General features: G+C 47.1%; 3 protein-coding genes across 4 annotated transcripts; 2 read left to right on the forward strand and 1 right to left on the reverse strand.

Annotated features, from left to right (window-relative positions):
* Positions 1 to 8,481, forward strand: Fam57a (family with sequence similarity 57, member A; the record flags this gene model as incomplete). Of its 2 annotated transcripts, none has more annotated exon segments than XM_005402638.2 (5): positions 1 to 190; positions 552 to 635; positions 4,524 to 4,725; positions 6,668 to 6,763; positions 7,464 to 8,481. In XM_005402638.2, coding segments are annotated over 5 exon segments (774 nt in total). In that variant the 3' UTR covers positions 7,734 to 8,481.
* A 2,305-nt stretch (positions 8,482 to 10,786) lies between these two features.
* On the reverse strand, positions 10,787 to 17,678 carry Gemin4 (gem (nuclear organelle) associated protein 4). Its single transcript, XM_005402640.1, has 2 exons — positions 17,590 to 17,678; positions 10,787 to 14,135 (listed from the first exon to the last, which is right to left on the reverse strand). The coding sequence occupies exons 1-2, from the start codon at positions 17,597 to 17,599 to the stop codon at positions 10,969 to 10,971; spliced, it is 3,177 nt and encodes a 1,058-aa protein (XP_005402697.1). The 5' UTR covers positions 17,600 to 17,678; the 3' UTR covers positions 10,787 to 10,968.
* Positions 17,663 to 18,820, forward strand: LOC102026321 (diazepam-binding inhibitor-like 5). The gene is given in 3 exon segments (XM_005402639.2): positions 17,663 to 17,834; positions 18,369 to 18,491; positions 18,494 to 18,820. Coding segments are annotated over 3 exon segments (471 nt in total). The 5' UTR covers positions 17,663 to 17,674; the 3' UTR covers positions 18,682 to 18,820.
* The last annotated feature ends 956 nt before the right edge of the window (positions 18,821 to 19,776 follow it).

Consider the following 19,776-nt stretch of genomic DNA (forward strand, 5'->3'; position numbering starts at 1 on the left):
CCGCGCCGCGGAGCCGACCCGAGCCACGCCGAGCGGCGCCCCGCGAGGCGGCCGGACCCGGAGCACCCATGCTGCTGACGCTGGCCTGGGGCTCGCTCTTCTTCCCGGGGCTCTTCGCGCTCAGCACCTGGGCGCTGCGCCGCTGGCGGCCCGCATGGAGCTACAACGACTGCGTGATGGTCGGCACCAGGTACCGGGCGTGGCCGGGCCGCCCGCCCAGCGCCGGGGCGCTGCCCTCCTCCGCGCGGGGGCTGAGGGCGGAAAAGGGGGGCAACAGGAAGCGAGGGGGCTGCCTCCCTGGCGTCCCTGCCTCTCTGCGTCGCGCATGCCAGAGCTTCCTGGAGCGCCTGTGCGTGAGGGAGAGGGATCAGGGTGGAGGTCCGCCCCACGAGTGCGGGTGGGGAGGGAGGGATGTGTGCATCTGTCGGAGCTGCAGCCCACATCTACCATTTTCCTTCGCCTGGCGGGGAAAGTCAGGTTGCAAGTTTGTGCTGTCCGCAGTACTGGATGGAACGCGCTTTCTTTCATTTTCCTTCTCTGCCCAACGTTAGGGTGGTTTCTTCAGTGCAGGCTGTGCTGGCCACCGGGGCAGGGATCGTCATCATCCGTTCCTGCAGCAACGTGGTCTCAGACAGGTAACAACCTTCAGTCCCAGGTGAAAGAGATGCAAATGACAAGGCTAAGGAACTTCGAAGCTTTCGCCTTGCAGTGAGTGGCTCACAGGCACTAGTTCTTTATGCCCACATATTGTTAGGTAGATGATAGACTGAATGGGCGAACTTGGAGCACCATAATTAGTGCCTTTCTCCTCTCCTTGCCTCTTTCAGCGCCCCCAGCTTAGGAAAAAGGAAACTAGAAGGAAAGGAGAGCAAAAGTAAGACTGATTTAAGGTGGGGTATGAGGGCGGTGTGGTCCGTTCCAAGTTCTTTCTAAGTGAAAAGTCATTAGAAGTGAGTATGGATTTTGGTTCTTTTAAAGAGCCCACTGAACGGTTCCCAGTCTGGACCATTCATTAGCTGAGGTACCAGATACAAGTAGTATTGACAGGACCCCTCCCTCCCTGCAGATGCTGCCCTTGTGTCTTCCCTTTGGATTTGCTAAAAGTGATGAGTTTTCAGGTGCTTTCAGAAAACTGACTTGAATGTGTATTAGAGCTCAATGTAGAGACAGGTAAGGAAATGAGCATCTGTCTGCAGCTTCAGTAAAACAAATCATATGTTAAAACCAGAAAGGTTTATTATGTTTAGTATTTACACATGGACAGAGGTGGCACTTTTCTTTTTTAAGCCACTTTCTTCACGCGTCATCTTACACCCATTTTCACTACTTTCCAGTATCAGAATGATAGGCAGCTGTGTTGGCCATCTTTCCTGATTTCCCTCTCATGTTGATTTAGCCACATCCTGCCTCTCACCTGTTGAGACTGGGGTGCCGGGAGAGCCTGAGTGGGGTGTTTGTCTCCCTGTGGCTTGCGATCGTAATTGGGTTTGATCTTGCTGTTGATTTTCATGCTTTTATTCTTACACCTCTTTTAATTTTTTTTTTTTTTTTTTGCGGTACTGGGGATAAAACCTTGCCTTTGCCAGGCAGGCGCTTGTGCCACTGAGCTAAATCCCCTACACCCCTTTTTAAACAGATTAGTTATTGACAATGAATTGTAGATGCCAAGAGAAGATGGGCCGAATGACCTTGGTTGGCTGGGTTAAATTTTTTATTTTAATTGACCATTTTCTGGTCATGTAGCAGGCTCCCTCACTGCCTGCAGTTTGTCAGATCAAACTTGAAACCAGCCTCCTAACAAAGATGCTTAAGCTAAGACAAATATGACTCCATTCTGCTAGTTTAACATCAAGGTGAGCAGGAAGCAACTGCTATGCATTTCAGGAAAAAATATTCACACATAACTAACAGCATTCTGTAACACACTATTGTTGTATTTGCCTCTTAGAAGTAATATGTTTTAGCAGTTCAGCAAGGCAGCAAATAGTCTGAATATAGTTTTGACATTCTTCCTTTTATATATCTTTACGCCTTGGATTCTGTTTGCGAAATAGATACATTTTTCCTCCACCTCTGTGTGGGTGCGTAAAGATATGATAAAACACCTGTATCATTATTTTACAGGCTTTTCATGACTCAGACTACACGCCCATGCACCCAGATATTTTTCTACTATACACCTTCTCATTTTATCCTCCTATCCATATAGACTGTCCATAGGAGTGGGTATCTCTAAATCCTAAATTTTAGGCTGAATGTAGTATGGAGCCAAGGATTTCAGCAGGTGATCACAGGGCTCCAGACCCCTAAAAGGGCTAAATTACATCTCTAGGGAGTTTTCTCAGTTGAACCATTTATATTTGGACAGTGCTTTTTATATTTAAAAGGATTTTCACACTTTCAATTTTTTAATCTTCACAGTGACTCCATCAGGGAAGTAGAGTAAGACAAAGATTATCATCTTAATTTTACAAAGAAAGTTAAGTCATAGGCTCATGGTAGTTGAGATTATAATCTAGATGCTTGCAAATAAGTTTTCAGAGAATTGTGGTTACAGATCTTATTTAATTCTAGGTACAAACTTTTATTGCTTTCTTTTTCTTTTTGGTACCGGGAATTGAACTCAACCTCACACTTGGAAGGCAGGCGCTGTGCCACTGAGCTATATCCCTGGCCCTAGGTGCAAAGTTATAAACCCTAAGTTCTATTCAAAGGGAGAGGTCAGTTTTTCAGCTAGGCTTTCAGTAGTTCTTTACAGTTTTTATTTTTATTTTTTAAATTTTTTTTGTACCAGAAATCAAACTCAGGACCTTGCGCTTGCCAGGCAGGCGTTTGTGTCACTGAGCTATATTCCTGGTCTCTTTCATTTTTAAAATTGGAATTGCTTTAAGAAAGCAACTAAGACCATTGATGGGCAGGGGAATGAGTATTGTGTCTTTTTGTCCAGATGGAATTTGGCTAATTAATGCATCTGTAAGTGTATTATATTTGCCCTAATTGCTTGTCTGCCTCTATTTTGTTTATGCATTAGTTAGTTATGCTGTGGTAAATGGAGTCGGCCATTCAGGAACAGAAACTTACATGGCATCCTCTATAGAGTATATTCCCAGTGCTGCTGTAGAGTGGACTGGCTCAGAAAATCAGCTGAGACAAGGTTAAAGTGCAGATTGGAGGTCTGAGACATACAATTTAGAATCTCTGCGAGTGGATCTGTTAACAAGCAGATGACTGTTAAGGGATGATTCTAATGCAGATGATTCTGATCAGGTAGTTTGAGAACCATAAAATTAGTTTCCTTTACCTATCACATGGACATTAAAAAAATGCTGAGTAAGTGAATTTAATGCTTCCCAGCATGGTACATTATTTCAATTTTTTTTTATTTCTGGTCTTTTTGAGACAGGGTCTTGCTATGCAGTTCAGGCTGGCCTTGAGCTCACTTTGTGGCCCAGGTTGGTCTTGAACTTGCAATGATCCTCCTGCCTCAGCCTCCTGAGTGCTGGGATTACAGGCATGTGCCACCACATCCGGCCATGATTTCAATATAGATGGCTTTTTTTACATAAAATTTTTATAGAAGCTATTTATTGTTGGTAACAGCTTTGTATTAATTGTAGAGATTTTCCTTCTGATTTACTCTAGGAAGGCAATAAAATATTATTTGACTAATCAATTTTTTTTTTTTTGTCTTTTTGAGACAGGGTCTCGCTATGCAGTTCAGCCTGGCCTTGAGCTCACTTTGTAGCCCAGGCTGGTCTCGAACTCACAATGATCCTCCTGCCTCAGCCTCCCAAGTGCTGGGATTACAGGCGTGAGCCACCATGCCTGGCCCTGACTAATCAAATACTGATTCAGTTGCATTGGACAAGTAAATGGAAACACTGATGTTTGTCCCAAACTGTCCTCTCCTCAGACCTAATTGCTGTGATGTAGTTGAGCTTCAGGCTCATTCCAGACATACTTTTCTTAATGAGTAGAAGTGGGATTAGCCAGGGTTGAGTCCCAGAGTCGCCCAGAGTGGGGTTGTGTATAGACGCAATAGAAAGCTCAGAGGTTCAGGGGTTTAAGTTAGTAAACTCCCTCTATTGAGCAACTATGGAGTTAAACTAGAAAGTTTGGATTTGTGATTGGGAACACCTTCTAAACCAGTTTCTTGGTGGGGCTGTTGAATAATGTGTAAATTTATCTATGTCAAAATCACCTTATATCACAAAATGCCTGAAATGCATTATAGATGAGTAGCTCAATCAGGCAAACAGTAATAGCAAGCTACTTGAAACACATGGCACTGAGTGAATTCCTACTTTTTGCCTTTGACACTCATGAATTTGCCCTGTAATTTAGAAAAAGTTGTCCACTCTCCTTAGTTACCAGTTTCCGCATCTTCACTATAAAGTATTTGGAATAATACCAGCTGATTAAGTACAAAGGTGAAGGGAACCTGTTTGAGAAGAGATTGGTTTTGACCCTTCATAATTGACCTTTATAATTATTTCACAAATCATCCATATGCTTTCTTTCAGGCACTGGCTTACCCGAGAATATGTCTGGTTTTTGATTCCATACATGGTCTATGACTGCTACGCCATGTACCTCTGTGATTGGTGCCGAATCAAAGACCAGAATCCTGGGCACTCCTTCGTTTTTCGAAACTTCCTGAGTCAAAACCGCCTCATGATCACGCACCATGTGGTTATTCTCTTTGTTCTTGTGCCAGTTGCACAGGTATGGCCTTGTAGGAGTAACCTTGGGCACTCATTTTCTGTTGAACTGGGTGTCCTGATCATTCCATAGGAGCCAGGATTGCCTCTGTTTTTCTGGCCTTTTCTATCATGCTCATCCTGTTGTGCCAGTTGCTTGAGCAGTCCCATCCCCCATGCAAGTAGTAGAGGAAAATCATTAAATCTGTAATGTTCATGATCTTCTTTACCAACATTATTCTTGTTTCATTTTTGGGACAGGGTTTTGTTATGCAGCCTAGACTGGCCTTGAACTCACCATTCTCCTGCTTAAGCCTCCCTAGGGTGGAATTATAGGCATGTGCCACCGCATCTGGCTCACCAACATTATTCTTTTTAGCAATTCCCCAGAACTCTCGTTCTTTAGTGTTTATGTCAAAAACTGTCTTGAGTTCAGTGCAGTGTAAAAATGATAAAAATACAATATGAAACAGTATAACAGTATCAAAGAGGATAGGGGAGCAATAGTCTCATGTCACAAATAAATTTCTCCACAATTTTCCCATCAAAAACTCACCCAAGCCAGTCATGGTGGCACATGCCTATAAGCTGAGCTGCCTAGCAGGCTAAGGCAGGAGGACTGCAGGTTTTGGGGGAAAAACCAAAATAGAGCAAAAAACCCATCCAACAAGGAAGAGAAATGTGAATGCAGAGAGGAAACTTGTCGTTCCTGGGTGCCTATCAGGTGGGAGGCACTTGACCTAAAAGCTCATAGCTTGCTAAATATGAGAAATTATTGGCCATTATACAATAAATGAAGAAATGAGGGCTCTAAGAGTTTACTTATCTCGGAGAGCTGGGAATATAGCTCAGTGGCACAAGCGTCTGCCTGGCCAGTACAAGGTCATGAGTTCAATTCCCCGTACCAAAAAAAAAAAATCATAAAGGTTTTTGCTGGGTGTGGTGGTGCATGCTTGTAATCCCAGCACTCAGGAGGCTGAGGCAGGAGGATCGTTGTGAGTTTGAGACCAACCTGGGCTACAAAGTGAGCGCAAGGCCAACCTGAACTGTATAGTGAGACCCTGTCTCAAAAAGACAGAAAAAAAAAAAAGAGTTTACTTATCTCACTCAGAGGTCAAAGTGACATGTCCTACTATACTAGATTTCTTTCCTGAAAAAAGGAGAAGTAGATTACTTGAAGTTCTTTAAGGAGTCTGCCTTTATAGCTTTGGGATCCTATCATCTAGCACACACTTTGTTGAGCTGTACAGATTCAGTGCCCTTAGTATGATTAAATTAGATACATAAAAATAAGCTACAGAGTTCTTTCCAGCTGTCACTGAAATTTAAAGAAACATTAATTAAACCATGACATAATCAGCCTATCTGAATTTGCCTGTGGGTCCTAGGGATTGGACATCAGAGTGCTGTTGCTGTGGAAGCAGAATGTAAACTGGATGTACACTTGCCTGTGTAGCATTTTCTTTTCTCTCCATGATCTTTTTTGTGTTGGGGTGGTGATTAAACCTAGGGCCTGAAGTATGCTAGGGAAGTGGTCTACCCTTGAGCCACATCACCAGCCCTTTTACTTCTTGAGACAGGGTCTCTCTAAATTGCCCAGGCTGACTTCTGATCCTGTCTTATCCTCCTGAGTAGCTGGGATGAGAGGCGTGAGCCACCATTCCTGACTGTACCCAGTGGGTCTCGCCTCTCTCTCTTACTGGAGATTGAACCAGGGATCTTTGCAATGACCTATAGTCTCAAATCTTATTTTTTAATTTTTGAGAGGGTCTTACTAAATCATGAAGTTGTCCAAGCTGGGCTTGTACTTGCAATCTTTTTTTTTTTTTTCCCTTTGTGGCAGAAGGATTGCAAGTCTAAGAAAAACAGCTTCCCAGAGCGTGGAAGGGGATTACAGATGTGTGCGAACACACTTGGCTTATCCAGTAGTTTCTTAACCTCCACTTATTTCCTTTCTTCCTCTGCAGAAGTTCCGGGGAGACCTTGGAGACTTCTTTGTTGGCTGCATCTTCACAGCAGAACTGAGCACCCCATTTGTGTCATTGGGCAGAGTTCTCATTCAGGCATGTATGAACAAAATGTCAGAAATAGTATAGGAGGCAACAGATACTCTTCTTCCTTTGGAGACTGTAGGGTTTGGAGAAATCTCTTAATGCTAGGAATAATGGAATAGGCAATCTTTCAGCAGACTTAAAGGTCAGGTGGTCATCCAGGCCAATGGAAATGAAATGGTAGGTTTGACCCACGTTTTTTTTTTTGTTTTGTTTTGTTTTGTTTTGTCTTCTTGAGACAGGGTCTCGCTATGCAGTTCAGGCTGGCTTTGAGCTCACTTTGTAGCCCAGGCTGGTCTCAAACTCACAATGATCCTCCTGCCTCAGCCTCCTAAGTGCTGAGAGTACAGGGGCGTGCCACCACCCCCAGCTGACCCAAGTTTGATATTGCTCATTATATTTTCCCCTAGCCAGAGATTTTCCCCAGTCCGCTGTTCTTATACTTCCATCACTGGGTGGCTTAGGCCAAACTCAACATCACTACTGGAAAAACAAGCTACTGGCCACCATAGCCTAAACACAGCAATGCTCACTTATCTTTCCTGTAAGTATCAGAACACTAGATGCATGTATAGATATCAAGGAATTTGACAGCCTAGATCTTGATTAGCACATGCACCTGCTGTTCTTTTCCATTGTGAACCTTGGGTTAGTCATTGCCTCGTGGACCATCCTCTCACTGATCTCTGTTCTCTTTCCCCTTCTTCGACAGCGAAAGCAGCAGCACACCCTTTTGTATAAGGTGAATGGAATCATCACGCTGACCAGCTTCTTTTGCTGTCGGATCCTTCTTTTCCCCTTCATGTACTGGTCCTATGGCCGACATCAGGGACTAAGCCTACTCCAAGTGCCATATAATATCCCTTTCTTCTGCAATGTGGCGAATGCCTTCCTCATCGCTCCCCAGCTCTACTGGTTTTTTCTGCTGTGCAAGAAGGCACTCCGGCTCTTTGACACTCCCCAAGACAAAAAGGATGGTTAACGGCCCCCAGAAGTTGGGCAGTGAGGGTCTCCTCACACTAGCTGCCACCTCCACTCAGTATTCCATGGACCAAACTGCCCTAGGTGGCCTCAGCCTTTTGGGTATCAATAAGCAGATAGCTCTGAATTTTTCTTTAAAAATATTCCCATTACCTCCCTCTTCTAACCTGCCCTTTTGCAGAAGCACTTTTTATGGTTAACAGCTATTGGGTGCTGTCAGCTCTTTGCCAGCAGCAAAGTTATCTTAATATAAGCCCAAGGATTTTTCCTTGGGCCTTAACTCAAGAGCTCTGGGAGGTTGAAGCATGGGACATGAGGTTGGTGGATCACAGTGCTGAGTGTCTGGGCACGCACCTATTTTGGTGCCTGTCCACCTTTGCAACTACTCAGGGCAGTACCCACAGTACTGGGCCAGCAGAAGCAAATGATGACGACTTGGTTCTTAAAATATCTTGCATTGTTGGCCTGGGAAGATCATTGTGGGTATGCAGTTTTTTATTGTTTACTAGATAGCCCATTCACAGTTCTTTGCCTCATCCTGTCATCCATGTGTCAATACTGAATTCCCATATCTGCATATCTGACATTCCCATGTCTCAGAAGTGTCACTGGCAACAGTTAGCAGTTGAGTAGGTCAGGAGGTGAACAGAAGTCAGCACAGTGGTGGCAGGCTGACTTGGTAAAAGACCAGAGTCAAACTTGTGAGCTTGCTACAAGCAGTCACAAATACTATTCCCATTTTAGTATGACTCCTCATGCCTAGCTTTCCTTATATCCACATACATGCGATATAGGGGCAAGCCAGATATGGTGCCACATGCCTGTCATCTTAGCACTCTGGAAGACTATGGCAGGAGGATGACAAGTTTGAGCCTAGCCTGGGAAACTTCGTGAAATATCCTGTATTTAAAAACAACAAAAAAACTGAGAATGTAGGTCAGTGTAGGGGTCCTGGGTTGAACCCCTACTACCACAAAGAAGAAAAAGCTGAGTGTGGTAGTGCACACCTATAACCCCAGTACTCAGGAGGCTGAGGCAGGAGAATCACTGGGTTTGAAGCCAGCCTGAACTACATGGTGAGACCCTGTCTCAAAAAAGCAAAGCAAAACAAAAACCCAAAATAACAGGGGCAAAGTGAAATGCTTTAGTAGTTACTTACTGGGTCACTCTACCCTGACACTGTCCTTTTCATATGAAGTAGAAATGGGAATTCTGTACTATAAATGTGAGATGTCTCACCTAGGCCAGAGTCCTTTTCCTAGAGCCTCCTGATGAGCTAGAGCCCATTCCTATGTGGAGTACATTGCCTTTTCACCCCAGAAGGCCGGAGAGTGAGAGGGCAGCCAGCATGTCCTGTGGACCAGCGCCTTCACCCCCGTTTGCAAACAGGATCCTGTGGACCAGTGCCTTCACTCCATTTGCAAATGGGATCCTCTGGTGCGAACACTAATCATTCCTTACATAACCAGGATGGGTTTGAGACTTCTACCAGGACTTTTTTCAAGTCCAAAAAGGACTTTTTTCAAGTCTAGTAATAAGACTAGAATTTTTTTAAAAGTGCCTTTAATTCATTGTCCATGAACTTTTAAAGGACTGAATATGTAACAGTGTCTCAAATTTTGACCGTTTCAGTCTTTAATAGGTGCCATTTTAAACATAAAACTTGATGGTTTTGTGTTTTACTGTTTTGTTTACTATCACTATTGCAAGTCATCCGTGTGGTGATTAAATTGCACTAATTTCCCAACTTCCTCTCATTTGTTAAATGTATCTGTACTGACTTTCTGTGATAACCATCCTGTGACCTCAATGGCCTGGCTGCCGTGCGCTGTAGTTCCTGCTGATGTAATTGGCAGAGAGTGTGTATTACTGGTGTTAGCCTCCAGGAAGGCCTTGCTCGTACCTTAGTGACATGTCGGTTCAAGGTCCCATAAATACACTGAAGGTGCCCAAGATCAAGCCCAACGGTCACATGTAACTTCAGGCCTTGCCTTCACAGGTGAATCTCAGTGAGGAACTGGGAAACCGGAAGCCCCATTATTGGTCACAGAGCAAGTTTGCTTAGGTGAGGGAAGGAACTTGAGAGCAGGGTTCCACTTCGAATGAAGGTGTGGACAGGCAGATGGGTCATCTTCTCTCTCCCAAAATACCATCTCCAACCAATTCTTACAGTTTTGTAGTAATACCGTAGAAACCGCTCCTTTTTTTATGGCTCTGAACGCACCTTTCCCTCATCCTACTCATTCATCAAAAGCATGACAAACCAACCCTAGGCAGAAAGGAACTGGACCTATCTTAACACAGCTCAGCTGTTCACCAGCCCTGGATTGAGCACAGGCCATCTGTGGTTGGATAGGGTCAGTGCTGGATGGCAGTGCTCCCTGCAGCACACATACGTCCTTGTCATCCATCCTCAGGAACACTTGTTTCTTGGTACAACTGCCTCACTATACAATGGTCCAGGCTTCCCAAACGCACGCATGACACAGCTAGCTATTTAGAGGTACAGCTAGAGCTAGAAGAACACTCCTTTTCAAGTTCCTGGCCTTTCTGACACCTTACAAAAAAGTATTAAATGCTGAAATGACTCTTGAAGTGGGTTTCAATTTGAAAGAACACACCCTTGGACTCGGGATGTAGCTCAGCGGCACAGTGCCTGCCTGGCAAGTGCGAGGCCGAGTTCAATACCTGGTACCAAAAAAGAAAATAGTAAAAAAAAAAAAGTCCCTTACAAGAACACACCCTTGCCAGGTGAGGTGATGCATGCCTGTAATCCCAGAACTTGGAAGGCTAAGGCAGGAGGATTACCACAAGTTCAAGGCCAGCCTGAGCTCCACAGTGAATTGAAGCCCAGCCTGAACTAATAGCGAGATCCTGTCTCAAAAAAATAAAAAGAACACATCCTGTAATATTTTCCTACTCAGGTAGTTCCATTTTAGGGCTTATTTGTCAAAATTTAGGGTTGGAAGTTCAGTTATGAATATATTCCTCCCAATTTGATCTTAAAGATGATCTAAGCCTACTTTTAGAGTGTATCTAATCCCAAGCTATTGCTAAGACTCAAGACAAAAGAGAATTTTATTATAGTTTGTATGTTACAAATACCTAAGAAACTATTTTGTTTACACTGTTATTACCATATGCCTTTTATCTTGCATACAATCAGACATAACTGGAAAGCTGATGCTTCTCAGCTTTAGCCCCTACGGACCCAGCTTTTCTCTGACCTACAAAGCTCAGAAGTTGCTGATCTTCTGCAGCAGGGTTTGTCGCCGCTCCTCGGGGCTAATGTTCTCAGCGATGGACTTTAAGAAGCGCTGCTCATTTACCTTCTGGAGCAAGGCACTAACAGAAGGGTTGGTCTTGCTCAGGGTTTCATAGCAGGTGAGGACTTCCAAGGCCAACACATAGAGTGGTTCACAGACCTCTTGGGGGAGCATGGCCATGATATGCAGAACATGACAGAACACCTGGGTATAAACAAACAGCGTTTCCTGGGTCAGGTTCTGGTCTTGTCCTTGAGCCCATGGACCAACTGGCTGTATCAACCTAACCGAGTCCAGGAGGTTGGTCAGACTACCACAGAGGAGTCTGACTATATGGTTCCACCCTTCCATAGGAAGCCAATTACGACAGCTCTGGCTACAGAGAAACTGGAAAGCTCTCAGGAGGAGTACAGAGAGTTGGAGCTCCTGGGCAAAGGGCTTCAGGTTCAGCAGGGGAACAAACTGAATATATTCCAGGCTATAAGGGACATGCAGGAGCTGTTTCTCTAATAGTCTCCTGGTCAACTGGTAAAGACACTGCCACTCCTGGGGACTGCACCAAGGCATGACTTGCACCAGGGCCACCAGAAAGCCCTTGCTGAACAATCTGACCTCTTCAGGATTGCCCACATCCACCACCAGGAGGGAGAACATCTGCTCAGAGATTCCACTGGAGATACAGCAGCACTCCATCCAGGCAAGAAGCCCTGTGCCAGGCCCATAACCTGGGTAGGCCTGAGAGGTCCACTCAGCCTCAGAAAGCTTGCAGATCTCAAAAAGTGTGGCTGGCACCTCACACTTAAAGTGGCCCTCAAAGAAGTTCTTCAGCCTTGGGCCCACAGTCCAATCTAGCTGCTCCAACTTCCGGTGGAGCCAGGATAGGGACTTGATCCAGGTGTCTGGGGAGAAGGTCTCAGCATTTGCTAATACAATCTCACAGAGGAGCTCCAGGATGTGGATCACCAGATCCTTCCCCTCCAAAGAAAGGCACCGCTTTTCCTGAGGAAGCTGCCAGTACTTGCTGAAGCTATCCAGGAGCTGGCACAAGCTGAAGATAAGGGGGAATGGAGAACAGGTCTGGAGCCAATATTCCTCTAGGCCCACATTTACTTCTAGAGTCTGGATGAAGATCTTCAGACTTACGTCTACCTCTGTGGCATCCAGTGTCAAGAAAGGCACGACAAATTCCTTTAGCACCTCATCTGGCTCAAGAAGGGCAGCAACTGGAATTCCTTGGGGTTTCACAGGATTCATTAGGCCACTCAGGAGTTCCAAAAACTGCTTCTCTTCCTTGGGTGTAGAGAACTTTGTCCAGACAGATTCTTTGAGGCACAACACCACAAAAGTGGTGGATGGATTTGGCCCTTGCTCTTCTGTGAACCTAAGGGCAGGGAAGGCAGTGAGAATCTGAGCTAGGAACCTCTGAGTCCCAAGATTGACCACGGCCATGTTGCACATCTTCTTCACTGTGATTTCCGGGTGCAGTATTATCAGCTGGGCCACAGAAGCAACCGCTTTAGCCAAGCCCTGTTCAGAGGTACTCTGTGCAAGCTGGTTGAACATCGTATTGAGGTCTTCCTGAAAACTCTGCAAGTAAGGCAACAGCCTTTCAGAGAGGCCTTTTCGCCCCCAACAATGCAGGACACCTGAAAGCACTTTATTTTTGTCTGGCAGCGAGAGGTCTGCATAGCACTCCAGGATCAAGCTGATTACTTGTTTGATCTGGGATTGGGGAATGGCTCTGTCTGTCATAGTGACTTCCATCACTGTCTCTAGGAGCCTTAGAACCAAGTCTGGCTCTTGGAAGAGAGCCCTGTTATTAACCAGGCAGGATACCCACTCATCTGTGAAGGCCCACTTCTTCTCAGAAGCAAAAATGTAGCACATTTCCATATGCCGGTCCATCTTCTGCTCAATAATGGCCATGGCAATGGAGGCAGTGATGTCCTCAAAGCCCTTATTGTTCAGCACCCTGCTGGTTTTTCTCAGGAAATCCTTGACACACTCTGCCAACTCAGAGACCTCCTCCCTCTCCTCCTTGGACAAGCTGGTGGTATCCAGGTACAGCTTCAAGTTCTGGCTGAAGGAGGTCAAACTGTCACATAGCCGGTAGCTATCATAATTTATCCCCTGGCTGCTGTTGAGCAGGACCTGCAGTTCCTCACCCCACTCCTGCAGCAGGCTGTGCATGAACTCAAACCCAAGGAAAATGGTCTCGCTGGGTAGTTTGGCCAGTGAGGTCAGGCTAATATCTCGCTCCGCCTCCTTTACCTTCTCTACCAGAGCCTGTTGGTGGTATGGGTTCTGGGTGTCTGAGTTCCACACAGAGATCACTGTGGCCAGTTTGTCTAGATACATGGTTGCAGACACTTCCTGGGGGTCATCTTCCATGAGTGCAAACACCGTCAGCATGTCAGCCAAGTTGGCTAATGCACAGCACTTCATCCCAAGGCTCAGAATTCTCTTCTGGATTTGTTTCAGTCCTTTAAGCAACATGGCCAACAGAGGCAAGGTTGGACACACATCTGGGTCTGACTTAAACCTCTTTGGAGGATGAGAGAACTCATCTGTAGAGGACAAGTACTTATGGGCCATGGTTCTAAAGTGAGACAGCAGGGGATCCTGCTGATTGCCCTTGTGTTTCATCATTTCCCACCAGACATCAAGGAAGAAGGCCACATCCTTGGAAGAAGTGTCAATAGTCATGTGCTCCAAAAACCGCTCTAGTTCTGTGCGGCAGATGGTGGTAGGTAGAGCCATGAGGAGCTGGATGAAGAGTCCAGAAGCTTCCAGGGACTTGAGCAGCTCAAAAAGGACTGTGTGATTGATAGTAGGAATCATGTTGCCCACAGAGAAGAACACATCTTCCTGCCACCGAGTTTCAGTGTCAGGAGGAGTAGGAGGGTAGGGCTGAAGAACCTTGGCCCAGATGATGATCAAAGCTTTCTTCTTCCAGGCAAGTGGCTGGGAATGCACGGTGGCCGAGCAGATCTCCCTCAAGGCCTCCACAATAGGCTGCCCAACATGTTCCCAGTCAGACTTTGTCAGTTCTGCCAGTGCTTTCGGGCGGTAGAGCTGCTCAGCCAGCAAGAAGCCCCCATGTAGAATAGTCATTTCTTCACAGATATTGAAGGGTCCTGTACACAGAGAAGCCAAATAAAGAGTGTAGTGAAAAGTTTTCAAAACAGGAAGCAGAAGTTAGCAGTTAGCTACCCTTATCAAGGTTAGAGAAGATAAAGACTTTGATTGACATCAGTAGGAGAGGAGGGAAAGGGTTGGCTCTGAGAGCTGGAGTCATTAGAGTTTAGCTGAGGAACAGAAAATGACTTCCAAGCTTTCTAGCTGGGGAACTGGCAGGACAAGGGGTACCAACAAGAATGAAACACAGCTGGGTGTAAGTAGTGGTAGAGCACTTCCTAGCATACATAACGCCATGGGTTGGATCTCCAGTATGGGAGAGAAAGAGAATTAGAGAACTCAGCCAAGAGCTAGGTGTGGTGACACACATTTGTTAATCCCAGATACTCAGAAGGCTGCAGCAGGAAGGTGAGGCAGAAGGAAAAGTTTGAAGCCAGCCTGGGCCACTTAGCAAAGCCCTGTCTCAAAATAAAATTTTATAAAACTACATCTAGGTGGTAGAGTAACTTGCCTAGCAAGTGCAAGGCCTGGGCTCAATCCCCAGTGGCACATACACACCTATACATTTACCAAAAACAGGGTGCAGAGAGTCAGAACAGGTTTGGAGGGAAGAGAAACTCGGTTCTGGTTACTTGGGAGTCTGAAGTACACTATTAAGGAAGAGGTGTCCTCCAGCAATGACAATGCAGGGCTGGAGCTCAGAGGGAAAGTCAGGCCTGAAAGCTGAATCTGGGAGGTATCTGCCCAGAGGGGCTCACTGGATCGAGGGAAGTAAATGAGATCCCTTGGGAAGATTGTGGAAAAGAAAAGCTGCACGGTGAGGCTAGAGCCTCCGGCAAGGGGGGGCCTGCAGAGCACTTGAGGAAAAAGGGTTAGAAAGAGCACAAGGACAGAAGCAACCCAGAGGGGGCACCAAGTATATTCCTGGACACGACAACTGAGCTGCTCAGCGATGATACGGACTACAGACTGAGGGCACAGGCGCAGAAACAATCGGACAAACCCTCCCTTCCCTTTCTTCTCATAGCCTTGCCAATGGGTTTCAAACATTCTTCTGCCTTTCAAAAAAACAGGTCACCCCACAGCTCCTTTCAAAGAGAGCAGGCTACTCATGGCCCTGCTTCTATGGCAGAAACCAGGAGGCAGCTACAGAAATACTGTCCTAAATAAAAAAGTGAAGTCATTTCTTCAGTGAGCCTATGAACTGACAAGACTTAAGAAAGATGTCCTGGAAGTTTAATTAGAAGTGGTTTAAGTCCTAGTTCAAGCCAGGAATAGAGCTCAGTGGAATCGAACCTGCCTGGCAAGCACAAGGTCCCGAGTTTGATACCCAGTACCAAAAAATACAAAAAAACCAAAAAAACCCAACCTAAATCCTAGTTCAAAGCCGGGAGTGGTGGCACATGCCTATAATCCCAGCACTTGGGAGGCTGAGGCAGGAGAATAGGTTCAAGATCAGTCTGGGCCACAAAGTTAAGTTCAAGGCCAGCCTGAACTGCATAGCGAGACCGTCTGAAAAAACCAAACTGACAATGAAGAATCATTAAAGGACAAATACTAGAGATTGAACCCAGGAAGCAGTGAGCTACATCCCCAGCCATTTATTTGTTTATTTATTTGTGAGATAGGACCAAGTTCTCCAGCCTGGCCTTGAACTTGCAATCCTCTTGTCTCAGTCTCCTAGATAACTGAGATCCTAAGCATGTGCTACCATGTCCAGTTTGGGACATAACTCTTTACCAAATATAGTTCTTTTGGCCCACAAACTAAAATCAGAATACAGCCACTGCTCACTACTCAAGTAAGTGTTCCTGACTCCTCTCCCTCTTCCTGGAGACCAGACAAGCCGGCCCTTCCCTAGTCCCTCAAGATCACATCCTCCTCACTTTCACAGGCCAGGAGCCAGCACAGACAATACTGATTGCAGCAATCTAAAGAATATCCTACCCCGTCAACTTTTATGGGAGTATAAAGCGCCAAGAATCAGCACCGCTGTGCAACCCTCTTGTGAAAGCAATCCATCTTGGCTTGTGGTGGCCAGGTCAGACTCCCAGGGTCTAGGTTACTCAGTGGGTGTCTTTTGGGAGTTGGGGCCCTTCCTTCTGATCAGGGTGCTCTCTCATGGCCCCAAAGTACATTTCCTTGCGATTCTGTAAATTCAACTTTACTGCAGTCAGCTCAGCAGATGTTTGACCTCCAACACCTGCCTTCCAGACACTGAGTACTGTATGTACACATGCTACTTGAAAAAACCCCAGGAGCAGTTAATAGATTATCTCTGATGGTTAACTGGTGTGGGTAGGTACCTACTTCTTATGTTTGTTAAGTGCTTGCTTAACTCTCCCAAGCACTGAGCTAGGTGGTACATATATAAAACTTTTTAATCTTCAAAACAACCCTTTAAAGATTACCATTATTCCCGTTTTAAAGATGGGAACTTGGGCCAGGGATATAGCTCTGCAGCACAAGCACCTGCCTGGCAAGCGCAAGGTCCTGAGTTCTATTCCTGGTATGAAAAAAAACCCAAAAAAACTAAAGACGGGAACACTGAGGCTCAAGCACAAACTGTTCAGGATGTCACAACCACAAAATGGTGAGGCCGAAACAAAATGCCACAGCGGCAGTACTCCACAGACTCCCCAAGCTTTGCCACTCCACCACTGCAGAGCTTGCTGGGGACAGCCACAAGTCTCCACAGTCTACTATTATTGGCACGCCCTTGGGTGCCGCGCCCCTGGCTCTTCCAGGACAGCCTGCTGCTCTCTCTCCAGAGCACACCCAGGAGGGTGTGGAAGCTTGGAAAGGAGCCATCGGTTTCTATCAGCTCCGCCTTCCCTCTCTCCAGACCTCCTCGGAATCAAGCTGCACACAGGTTCCTCCGCAAGCTCCACCTCGGTTGCTGTAACCCCTCCCCCGAACTGCGATCTCGACGCAGGGATCCGCGGCACGGTACCCAACACTGCGTGCACGTGGTCACAAGGAGAATTGCCCTGAACTCTGGGAGGAAAAGTGTCATCATCTCCGCCCTATCGATGAGTCCCGGGAGGACCAGGAAACTTGCTCAAGAACTTAGCTGATGTTCAATAAACTGAGACCGGCAGGTCCTCCGTGCCGTGACCGCCCCGGGCGTACTCCCAACCCGGCATGGCCCAAAGCACGTGCACAATCCAAGTCTACCTCCCGGGATCAACTTTACACCCGTTCGCTGAGGTTTCTTCCCGTGAAAGGGGGAAGGGGGCTGGAGAGGGAAAGAAGCCGGGAAGGGGCAGCGCGGCCCGGGCCAGAGCCCGGCCTCCCGGCGCCGGGTCTCCAAGGACACCTCGGCCCGGAAGTTTTCTTTGGCCCGGGCCGCGCGGGCGTGCGCAGCGGGAGGGGCGAGGCGGGCCGCCCTGCCCGGGAGGCGCGTTGCGGGGTACGGCCCAGGCGGGTCGGGATAGAGAGCCGGGCACCCACCTAGGTCCATGGCGGCGACGCTGGCGGCGGCGCGGGCCGCCGCTCCTCACAGAGGCCGCCAGGGCGACGCAGGCGCCACGGCACAATGGGAGGCGCGGGAGGGCGGGGCCACAGGCCACGCCCACAGCCTCGGGCCCCTTCCCTCGCAGCAGCCCCAGCGCAGATCGCTCGCGCTCCGCACGCACGCACGCGCATTTCTCGCCAACGAGCCCGCCAAGCCCACAGCGCCCTCTGTCGGCACACAGGTAGGTACGCTCCGCAATGTCCCTGTCTGGGTTTCCTCAGTCCAGGTGGTCCTGCCCACAGTCCCTGTCCCCGCGTTCCCCCTCAAGGATCCCCAATAGCTCGCGCACACAGTTCACTCGCACGAATGCCGTTGCCCAGGCTGCTCACTCTCTGCAGTTTGTAATTTTCCTCCCCGCAGAAGGTGCCCGGATCTCACACTGCCTGGCCCAGGCCCACAGACACTATTGCCTTTAACGCTCTTCGTACCACACTGTCTCCTTCGGGCAGCGACTGCAATCCTTAATTTTCCAGGGTCATGGATTTCTGTCTCAAAGAAAACAAACCGAGTGTGGTGGTGCACACCTGTAATCCTGTGACTCGGGAGGCTGAGACAGGAGGCCAACATGGGCTTCAGAGTGAGTTCATGACTAGCCTGGACTACATAACAAGACAGTGTCTCAAAAAACCAAAACAAAGAAAACAAAAAATGCACTGCAAGGCAACCTGATCCAGCAGCCTCACGTGTGTACAAGTATTCCCTCCTCGATTTTTAGTGTCAGGTGTCACCTGGAAAGAACAGAGGGACCCAGCCTCAAGTACCTCAATGTGCCAAGTGGAGTTTGAGCTGGCTTGCGCTGCCGTCAAGGAGCTGAAGGGTCCTATGAGTGACCAGGAGAAATGCTGGTGTACAGCTTCTACAAACAGGCCACTCAGGGTGACTGCAACATCCCTGCCCCTCCTGACTCGGACATGAAAGCCAAGGCCAAGTGGGAGGCATGGAACATCCACAAAGGGATGTCCAAGATGGACGCCATGAAGGTCTACATTGCCAAAGTGGAAGAGCTGAAGAAAAAGGAGGCTACTTAAGTACACTCTTTAGTAGGCAGAAGTAGCGTGGCTCCTCAGGTTGGGAATGGGCTTCTTAAAAGATCTTGAGGGCCGAAATGTCCTGAAAGGGTAGCAAGGTTAGCTAAGACATCAATAAAGCACTTAAGCTGCCTAAAAATGACTGTATGACGCTGGAAAAGAGAAAGTGACTTCAGAGTCCTGGGGAAGTGTCCAAATATAAAAACGAATCTCTCCATGAAGTAAAATGCCATCAAACTGGCTTTCTGGGTGGTTGTGAATGTCTTCCCTACTCTCCTATTTCACAGGATATGTAGAGATCTGGCAGTAGAGTGGATGACAAGAGAATCAGTGTTATGAAAATGCCCAAGGTTAGCCGGGTATAGTATACACCTGTAATCCCAGCACTAAGCAGGCTGAGTGGATTGCCACAAGTTTGAGGCCAGCCAGGGCTTCTACACAGTGAGTTCAAGGCCAGCCTGAACTACGTAGCAACGCCGTCTCCAAAAAAAAGCCCAAGTTGGGAGGTGAAAACATTCTCCAATGACCTCGGCCGCTAGGGAGCCTGAGGCCCCTGCCTCTGTGTCTTCAGGGGCTGCTGACTCACCAACAACCCAGCACTAGAGGGGAGAGGGACTCTGTCTTCCTGAAAGCTAAGGTCAAGCCCAGAAGTCCTTAATGGAACACAGTTCAATGAAGTTGCTATCCTGAGATAGAAGAGAGAAGCCAACCATTTAGTGACACAGTGGTGAAATAACTGATGTGACGCAACACAGTAGCTGAGTAACAATGGAGCAATAGTTTCAAAATCCCACACACTGCTGACTCATCTGGTTTTGTTTTTTTGTTTTTTGTTTTTGTTTTTTCTCCGGTACCGGGAACCAAACTCACGACCTTGCGCTTGCTAGGCAGGCGCTTTGCCGCTGAGCTAAATCCCCAGCCCCTGCTGACTCATCTGAAGCCTAGCAATCAAAATTTTCTTGGGACTACCACACAGCCAACCTAGTATCTGTATGGGGATCTGTGTAAGACAAAATGCTGTACATAGGTACTGTTACATGAGATCTGTTGTAAGAGCACAGAACACCATCTGTGAAGGGCTCAAGTACCTGAGCC

This window comes from Chinchilla lanigera, unplaced genomic scaffold, assembly GCF_000276665.1.
Source record: "Chinchilla lanigera isolate Chin_1 unplaced genomic scaffold, ChiLan1.0 scaffold00080, whole genome shotgun sequence".
Taxonomy (NCBI): Eukaryota; Metazoa; Chordata; class Mammalia; order Rodentia; family Chinchillidae; genus Chinchilla; species Chinchilla lanigera.